Source organism: Suricata suricatta, chromosome 8 (assembly GCF_006229205.1).
Source record: "Suricata suricatta isolate VVHF042 chromosome 8, meerkat_22Aug2017_6uvM2_HiC, whole genome shotgun sequence".
In the NCBI taxonomy this organism is placed as follows: domain Eukaryota; kingdom Metazoa; phylum Chordata; class Mammalia; order Carnivora; family Herpestidae; genus Suricata; species Suricata suricatta.
The window spans coordinates 112,388,147-112,398,158 of NC_043707.1; the positions used below are offsets into that span (position 1 = coordinate 112,388,147).

At 40.8% G+C, this 10,012-nt stretch overlaps 1 protein-coding gene across 1 annotated transcript; it reads right to left on the reverse strand.

The window, feature by feature from the left end:
* Window positions 1-3,954: 3,954 nt before the first annotated feature.
* NDUFS5 (NADH:ubiquinone oxidoreductase subunit S5) lies at window positions 3,955-9,996 on the reverse strand. Its single transcript, XM_029946507.1, has 3 exons — window positions 9,889-9,996; window positions 8,213-8,430; window positions 3,955-4,179 (listed from the first exon to the last, which is right to left on the reverse strand). The coding sequence occupies exons 2-3, from the start codon at window positions 8,426-8,428 to the stop codon at window positions 4,075-4,077; spliced, it is 321 nt and encodes a 106-aa protein (XP_029802367.1). The 5' UTR covers window positions 8,429-8,430; window positions 9,889-9,996; the 3' UTR covers window positions 3,955-4,074.
* Window positions 9,997-10,012: the final 16 nt, after the last annotated feature.

Here is a 10,012-nt window from a genome sequence, read left to right on the forward strand (position 1 = left end):
TTGGGCACCTGGCTGCCTCAGTTGGTAAAACATGTAACTTTATCTCTAGGTGGTGAGCTCAAGCTCAACCCTACATTACAAACTTCTTTAAAAACTTGAAAAATTGACAGCTGCATTTAAAAAAACAAACAAAACAAAAACTATAGCACCAAACTTAGGAATTAACTTAACCAAGGAGGTGAAATACGTGTGCAATGAAAATCACAAAACACTGTTGAGAGAAATTAAAGACAGAAACACACAAAAAGACATCCTATGTTCATGGATTGAAAGATTTATTGTTGTTGTCAGTATTACCCAATGCAAGCTACAGATTTAATGCAATTCCTATAAATATCCCAGTTTTTCTGCAGAAATAGAAAAACTCATCTTACAGAATCTCAAGGGACCCTGAATAGTCAAAAAAAAAAAAAATCCTGGAAAACAAGAATAAAAGCTGCAAGACTCACACTTCCTGATTTTAAAACTTACTACAAACCTGCAGTAATCAAAACAGTGTGGTAGTGGCATAAACACAGACATATGGACAGAACTGAACAGAATCCAGATATAAACCCTTGCATGTACAACCAAATGACTTCTGATAATGGTGTCAAGACCATTCACTAAGGAAGAGAGTCTTCAACAAATGATGCTGGAAAATCTGGATATCCTCATGCAAAAGAATGAAATTGGACCCTTATCTAACACCATATACAAAAATTAACTCAAAAAGGATCCATGACCTAAACATAAGATTTAAAAACTATAAAAATTTTAAAAAATATATAGGGGAAGAACACCTGGATGGCTCAGTTGTAGAGCATGTGACTCGTGATCTCAGGGTTGTAAGTTCAAGCCCACTGGGTGCAGTTTACTTAAAAATAAAATCTTTGGGGGGCCTGGATGGCTCAGTCGGTGGAGCGTGTGACTCTTGATTTCAGCTCAGGTCATGACTCCAGGTTCATGGGATCAAGCCTCGCACTGGACTCTATGCTGACAGTGTGGGCCTGCTTGAAATTCTCTCTCTCGCCCTCCTGTCTCTGTCCCTCCCCTGCTCATTCTCCCTCTCTCCCTCTCTCTCTTAAAAGTAAATAAACTTAAAATAAAATAAAGTAAAATCTTTAAAGGCCAGCTCAATCAATAGAGAGTGCAACTCTTGATCTCGGAATTGTGATTCTGAGCCCCACATTGGGGGTGTAGAGATTAAAAAATAAAAATAAAAAATAAAACCTTAAAAAAAAATACAATCTTTAAAAGAAAAAAATAAAACATAGGGGAAAAGCTTACAACAGTGGATATGAAATGACTACCTGAATAGGACATCAAGGCAACAAAGAAAAAATAAATAAATTAGACTTCATGAAAGATTTAAAATTTGATGCATCAAAAGACATTATCAGCAGAATAAAAAGACAACCTACAAAATGAAAATATTTGCAAATCATGTTTCTGATAAGGAATCAACATCCCAAATATACACAGAACTCATAAAACTCAACAAATAACAACTCAATTAAAAAATGGGCAAATGGGGGAACCTGGGTGGCTCAGTCGGTTACGCATCTGACTTCGGCTCAGGTCATGATCTCACAGTCCGTGGGTTTGAGTCCCACATCAGATTCTGTGCTGACTGCTCAAAACCTGGAGCCTGCTTCAGATTCTTGTCTCTCTCTCTCTGCCCCTCCCCCACTCAGTCTCTGTCTCTGACTCTCTCTCAAAGTAAAACAAAAGACATTAAAAAAATATTTTTTAAAAATTTTAAAAATAGGCAAAGGACTTGAATAGATATTTATCAAAAGAAGATACACAAATGGCCAATAAGTACATGAAAAGATGCAACATCACTAATCACTAAGAAATGCAAATCAAAACTACAATGAGATACTACCCCATAACTATTAGATTGCTACTAACAACAACAGGATATGGAGAGACTGGAACCACTGTGCACTGTTGGTGGGAATGTAAAAATGGTGCAGCTGCTATGGAAAATTATACGGGAATTCCTCTATTAAAAACAGAATTATCTTATAATCCAGCAATTCCACTTCTGGGAATATATTCAGAAAAATTGAAAACAGAGTCTTAGAGAGACATCTGTACATCCATTTTCATAACAGCATTATTCACAAAAGCTAAAACATGGAAGCAAATGATGTGTCCACTGATAGATAAATAAAGACACAAAAAGCAGTATAGACAAGTGGAATATTATTTGGCCTTAAAAAGGAAAGAAACTCTACAATATGCTACATGGGTGAACCTTGAGAATAATATGCTAAGTGAAATAAACCAGTCATAAAAAAGACAAATACTGTGTGATTCCACTTATGTGAAGCAGAATAACCCAAACCATAGAGAAAGAAAGTAGAACAGTGGGGGAGAAGGTGTAGGGAATTACTGTTTAATGGACATAGAACTTCAGTTTTGCAATATGGAAATGGTTCTTGAGGTAGATGGTGGCGATGGCTTGCCCAGCAATGTGAATAGACTTATCATCAATGAACTGTGTACTTAAAAGTGGTTAAGATGGGGAATAAAAGTGGTTAAGATGGTATTTTACCACACACACACACACAAAGTTGGAAAAAATTCTGAAGGATATCAACACATTATTTTCTACGGTTCATACCTCTCTTCTACATCTGGATTTTTCTTTTAAAAATGTTTATTTAGGGGCGCCTGGGTGGCTCAGTCGGTTGAGCCTCCGGCTTCGGCTCAGGTCAGATCTCACGTTCGTGGGTTCGAGCCCCTGTCAGGCTCTGTGCTGACAGCTAGCTCAGAGCCTGGAGCCTGCTTCCAGTTCTGCGTCTCCTTCTCTCTCTGCCCCTCCCCCTCTCATGCTCTGTCTCTCTCTGTATCAAAAATAAATACAAATATTAAAAAAATAAATTAAAACGTTTATTTATTTATTTATTTACTTACTTACTTATTTACATAGAGAAAGAGAGAGAGAAAGTGCGTGGCCCAGAGCCCAAGCAGGGGTGGGGCAGAGAGAGACGCCCACACCGACACCACGCGGTCAGCACGGAGCCCTCAATCTCACAAATCATGAGACTGTGACCAAGCCAAAATCAGGAATCCGACGCTTAGCCAACTGAGCTACCCAGGTGCACCTGGATTTTTCTTTTTTTTAAAGGTTTGCTTAATTTTGAGACAGAGAGAGCACACGTTGGGGAGGTGCAGAGAGAGGGGGACAGAGGATCCAAAGCAGGCTCTTTGCTGACAGCAGAGAGCCCACTGTGGGGCTCAAACTCACAAACCATGAGATCATAACCTGAGCCAAAGTCTGATGCTTAACCAACTGAGCCATTTCTAAGCATGTCAATTAGAAGTACTAATATACGAGGGGTGCCTCAGTCAGTTAAGCATCTGACTTTGGCTCAGGTCATGATCTCACAGTTTGTGAGTTCTAGCCCTGCACTGGGCTCTGTGCTGACAGATTGGAACCTGGAGCCTGCTTCAGATTCTGTGTCTGCTTCTCTCTCTGTTCTCCCCGACTTGTGCTTGCTCTTCCTCTCTCAAAATAAATAGACATCACAAAAAAAAATTTAAGTACTAACATACTTAAAACTAATATACTTAAAACTTAAAAATATACTTACACTGATGTAAGATAGCAAATTGAAACGGTGGTATTGCTTCCTCAAAATTATCCAAACTTCACATTTTCTTAGCCTTAAAGTTAGACTTCACAAGCCTTACAGTAAACACAACCACTCTCTCTACTGCCTCCTCTCCCAGCCCAAGTCTGTGCTGTGTGGACAATAAGCCAGAATGAAAGCAGTAAAGAATACTGCAACTTTCTTAAACCAGTTAACGTATTTAAAGTAACTTATACATAGTAAGCATCATTAAATGCTGCTTATTACTACCTAGATGCTATTTCTTTAAGGCATAGGTAGAGGCATTTTTCCTAACTTAAAAAATAGGTTGCAATTTGATTTCATAGACAAGTATGATCCGAGAAAATAGAATAGTAGGATAGAGCAATCCTTTATTTTTAGACACTTTCACAAAGAAATTTTCAGTAAACGAACTTTCCAGCAGAGAAGAGAAAACATGAAAAGCAGCCATCAGCAGCAGCTCTGCTCAGGGCCTAGGGTCCTCCTTGCCCAAGTGGTGAGGCGGAGGTGTGTACTTCCCCTCCTTTATCAGTTTATCCCGCTGCCTCTTGATGTCATGCAGACGTTTCATCTGTCAAAGGAAAGAAGTATTTAAACTAAAGGAGAAATATGTGCCATAAAGTTGAGGGCTAGAGAAACAGATTGAAAACTGATTTCATTTTTTTTAATTTTTTTAATGCTTTTTATTTATTTTTGAGAGACAGAGAGAGACAGCTGGAGCAAGGGAGGGTCAGAGAGAGAGGGAGACACAGAATCCGAAGCAGGCTCCAGGCTCTGAGCTAGCTGTCAGCACAGAGCCCGACGCGGGGCTCGAACCCATGAACCATGAGATCTGACCTGAGCCAAAGCCGGACGCTTAACCGACTGAGCCACCCAGGCGCCCCCTGATTTCATTTTTAAAATATGGAAGCTTCTCATCCTAGGGAGCCCTGGAGACGAAACCCTTCTTTAAAGAAACAACTTGAAATCACTCCCCAAGCTTTAACTAAATTTCTGGTATGAATAATAATACCTCCTTTAAAAATAATTAAAATGTTCCTGTTATATACAGGAATCCAGGTATTTACAAATAATAAAGCATAGAGGCATACTTGAGCATACTTAAATCCTTCAAGTACTGAAAGATGAGATCATCTCACAGCTGATACACTCCTGAGCTGTCTGTGTGAAACTGCTACTGCTGCTGGTGACTGTTCACTGGGTGTGAAGGAAGCAGAAATCGCCAACGTGAGGTTTCTCTTTACCACGCCGAAATAAAGGTCAGATGTGTGCTCAGCTATCAGTCACTCCTGAGCCCCGAGTTCTGCTCTTTCTCTCAGGTAGGGCACTGGTGGCTTCCTAACCAAAGAAAGCCAGGCCACATAAGACCGTACGAAAGCTGTCATTCAGGTGGATTCTTCGATACAGAAAACACACTCACTGATCCCGACTGCATTCCTCCTCTGCTCAAAACCCAATGGCTTCACATCTTACTGAGCAAACAGCTGAATCTGTCCCTATAATGCCTTACTAGGCCTACCTCTGACTTTAGTGTTAATACTTTCCCTCACTCTCTGCCTCAGCTCAGGGACCTGTGCATTTGCTCTTTCTTCTAACCAGAATATTCTTCCCTCACACCCACATGGCTCACGTCTTGGATCTCTGAGCTCTTCTGTGACCACCCTCTTTAAGAGAGTATCCACTTAACTTGCTCAGTGCTTTCTATCTCTGTCTTCCCCACTGTACTTATCAACACCGGACACTGGTGTCTTTAACTTGTTAATTTTCTGACACCCCATGTAAGCTCCTTTAGAGCAGGCACTTTTCGCTGTTTTGCTTACTGTATACTCCTACAATAGTGCTTCAATAAATAATTTTTTGGTAAGGTTTCACAAAGGCATGAAGAGTTAGTATATTTATACTAAGCCACCTTAAGGTTAATTAACCATTAACCTTAAAGAATCAGCCAGGGTTTAACTTCAGAAGAAAAAACGCTAGGCATCCTAAATACTAACCCCAACATTAGCATTTTGGGGGGACAAAACATAGGAGACTCTTAAATACAGAGAACTGAGAGTTGCTAGAGGGGTTGTGGGTGGGGGGATGGGCTAAATGGGCAAGGGGCATTAAGGAAGACACTTGTTGGGATGAGCACTGGTGTTACATGTAGGGGACGAATCACGGGATTCTACTCGTGAAATCATTATTGCACTATATGCTAACTAATGGGGATGGAAATTTAAAAATAAGAATAAATAAATTAAATTAATAAAAATAAATTTAAAACCCCAAAAATTAGTATTTTTAAAAGATTGCACTCCTTTTTTAATTCCAGTATTGTTAACATAAAAGACTGTATTATTAACATTTCTGTATTAAAGAACCTCTCAACAGAGGGCTAGTCATGACTGAGCTATCACAACAACTAATACCCAGTCTTTCTCTGAGCTATAACAAATCACCACTTAGTGTAGTGGATACAAGCACAGGCTCTGGACCCAGCATTGCCAGGTTCAAATCCCAGTTCCACCACTTACCAGCTACATGGCCTTAGGCAATGGCCTTGATTTTTTGGTCTTGCCGCAATTTTTTAATTGTATAGTGGAAAAATTATAGTAATGTATCTCACAGGATTAATGTGTGAAATAAATCCACTCTTATGCACTAAGAACTCAGACCAGCATTTGATTTTAATTCCCTGATTCACTAGTATCTTCACTTAGGGCTAAGCAGCTAATCATTTAGGGTGACATCTAAAACAGTAGTAACAGATCTATTTACAAATTCACAGGATGAGTAAGTGGCCTGAGAGCAACTCCTTAATATCTCCACATAAGAAAACCAAGACCAAAAGGGGAAGGGACTTGCCCAAAGTCACAAAACTAGTGATGGGCAGCATCAAAACCCAACTCTCGGGGCATCTGGGTGGCTCAGCTGGTTAAGGCATGTGACTCTTGATTTTGGCTCAGGTCATGATCTCACAGTTTGAGACTGAGTCACACAGCAGGCTCTGTGCTGTTATCTCCTTGTTGCTTGGGATTCTTTCTCTCCCTCTCTCTCTCAAAATAAATAAACAAACATTAAAAAAAAAAAGAAATTAAAAAAAAAACCAACAGTTCTCCTAATTCTCAATCCAATGTTCTTTCCACCTCACCACACTGCCTTCTTTTGGTGTTAACTACATGCAGAGCGGTCTTAATCTGAACAATGAGTAACTCGGGCCACAAGAAGAGAAGTTAAGACATATTGTGAATGGGGTGCCTGGGTGGTTCAGTCGGTTGAGTGGCTGACTTCTGCTCAGGTCATGAGCAGTTTGTGAGTTCGAGCCCCACGTCGGGCTCTGGGCTGATAGCTCAGAGCCTGGAGCCTGCTTCAGATTGTGTCTCCCTCTCTCTCTGCTCTCCCCTCTCACACTCTGTCTCTCAAAAATAAATAAATGTTTGGGGCGCCTGGGTGGCTCATCGGCTAAGCCTCCAACTTCGGCTCAGGTCAGATCTCACATTCGTGGGTTCGAGCCCCGCGTCAGGCTCTGTGCTGACAGCTAGCTCAGAGCCTGGAGCCTGCTTCCGGTTCTGTGTCTCCTTCTCTCTCTGCCCCTCCCCCTCTCATGCTCTGTCTCTCTTTGTATCAAGAATTAATAAAAAAACATTAAAAAAAAAAAATAAATAAATAAATAAATAAATGTTTAAAAATTTAAAAAAAGATAAATTATGAATAAATAGCTTGGTAGGTGGCTAACCATGACCTACTCATACTGTCCCTCGGTCATACTACAATATTACTCACTTAATCATCGATATTCCCTCAGTGAGCAATACAGAATTAATACCTGATGCCCTCAAATTCCTTCCAAGTTTGGAATAGCAGATGTTAAAAGACAGGAGAGTAAAATTTTTGATACAGACAACTTTGTAATAAATTTATCTAAAAATCGAAACTGCTTTCCTGAACTCCAAGGAGTTGGGAGTCATAAAAATGTTTCTATTTGTTATACCTGGAGCACAGAAATAGGCAAAATAACAGATCACACCCAAAGATTTCTTCTCTAAGGGAGAACAGAGGCCTGTATGTGATGGGGTTCCTGCAACCTCCAGGAGGTAGACATCATGCTGTCAACATCCTTGCCCCCTGCCTCTTCAGTCAGACCGATCTAAAGCAATCTCACTAACACCTCCACCTTCCAGAGTAGAAATTAACCCAGAGATTCTCTATCACATTCAGTGTAACAGACTCACAGGGTTTTACCCTCTTCTCCAATGACAGTTCAGTGCATTTGAAACATTTTCACCCAGAGATGTTCAAGGACAAACAACAAAGGCTGGTTGATAACTTTTGCTTTATAACCTACTACAAAAATGGAACTACATACACGCATGTAATTTCTAACCTGGTGGCTACAGGAGGGTTCAATGCTAAGGAAAATATGTCAGAAGATATTTTCTCCCCACCCCCCAGATCTGAAGGCATTTTAACTTCCTTGACATGGTACCTACATAAAGAAAGTGTTTCACCATGAAAGCTTTGCCAATTCACATTGGTCAAGCTCTTGCCAACCAATTAAAAACACATAAAGTAGCCCTAAGAAACAAAGAAATAATTCAAGTCCCGACTCCACCACTCCTCACCGTTTTCTGCCGAAGCAGACACTCTATGAAATCATCATATTCTATCTTGCACTCTTTTTCTGCACGGATACCACCAATTCCATGTGCACATTCTATCCATTCTTTTTCAAAAGCATGGCATCGACCTGGAATCTTGTGAGGCTGCTCAGCACTTTGGATTGTCATCCATTGATCTAAGTTAAGGCCCAGCCTTTTCTGCACATCAAAGAAAGGCATGGCTGAAATGGAAGATAAAAAAGAAATAATGCCATAAAAGTGCAATCAAATGAGAAATTTCCAAGAAAAATGAGATATAATTATGATATATATCCCTCTAGAAAGATATTTTACACTCTTCTCCCAACATATTCTCATTAATATTTTTTTTCTTTTGACAAGTTCTTCCAGTTTTTAGTAGATGAGCAATATGTTTGTTGCCATAAAACTCGGGGGAAGAAACACTAGACCTAAAAAAAAAAATGCATAAAAATCATTTCTGTATTGATAAGGTCATTTTAATCAAAAAAAGTGTTTATGTTTTGACTCAAGAATCCCAGTTTTTGAGACAGGTCTGAAGAAATTAAGTGAAAAAGAACAAAAAAGCCCAAGCACAAAAACATCTTCTTGACATTTTTCTCTCTGTATCAACTTAGATGACAATTCTGTGACACCATCCTGAATCTGGTGTCCCTCATCTGTGTTCACATAGCATCTCAACTTTCCATAAGAGTACTTTACTTTCCATGCCCCTGTAATGGATTAACTTGAATGTCTCCCTAATTGCACAATGAGTGCTGTGAGGGCTGGAACCAAGTAGGGGCTCAGTAACTGTTGGAAAAAAAACAAAAAAAGAATTTCAAACAACTTAAGTCTGCAACAATAGAGAAATGGATAATTAAATCTAACACCCACTTATTAGAATATGGCAGACTACAGGAAAAACGGATAATATACATTGAACATACATGTTAAGTGATCAAGGGTATACCATGTCCAAGAAAAACTGCAAAACACTGGAATGAAGCACAAAAATGTCAATAAGGATTCACAGGTGAATTTATGTTTTCTACCCATTCTTTCCTTTACTGAGTAATAACGTTCATGGTACTGGAATGCGGGCAAAGCAGCAGCTGCAAAGCAAGCATAAGATTGGAGAGAGAGAAGCTGGGAACGCAAAGAGCACGAGGGTGAAGAGCTGGAAGGAGGAAGCACGACTCTGCCTAGGAGACTGCAAAAAGCCTTTAAGATGGGTTGCGTTTTGCCAAGAGAAGGTCAGTGAACACGGGATTCCAATAAGGCACAGCACGAGTTACACCCGGAGGTGTTGGGTATGCCTGAGCGACGAGCACCCAGGAGTGGCTGGAGCGCAGGGCGCACGTCGGGATGAAGAATGAAAGGAACTGGAGGGTGGCGGAGCCGACAACACTCTGGGCCCTGAAAGCCAGGATAAGGTGGGCGAAGTTCGGGTTAAGAAACAGACGGCCAAAGCATTAGTCCGGCAGAAATCCGAGAGAAACGCGTTTTACAGACTTCGGCCTTCCCCACAGGCAGGGTGTAGGGGACTGGGAACGCAGGAAACATGCCCAGAGTTCGGGCTTTGGACAACAGACACCCAAGAAAGCAAGAAGAAATTCGTTTAAGGCATCTCGGAATAAATCTCTTTCACTAAACTGCCCGCGGACAAACGCAGCTCCTACCTTCCCGCTGCAACGCCCTTGTCTCCTCGCTGACCGCAGCTACCGGATGATCTGCGAGCGACGCAGAGGCCTGCCGTAAAGGCCGCCCGCAGTGCGACTCTTGCAGCGCGACCGCGAGGCCACA

What these genes read in the sequence shown, in the direction of transcription:
- NDUFS5 (XM_029946507.1), bottom strand. Translation starts at nt 8,428, where the DNA reads ATGCCTTTCTTTGATGTGCAGAAAAGGCTGGGCCTTAACTTAGATCAA. An exon ending in GTCTGCTTCGGCAGAAAACG is followed by an intron (nt 4,180 to 8,212) that starts GTGAGGAGTGGT and finishes TTCCTTTGACAG; the next exon opens with ATGAAACGTCTGCATGACAT.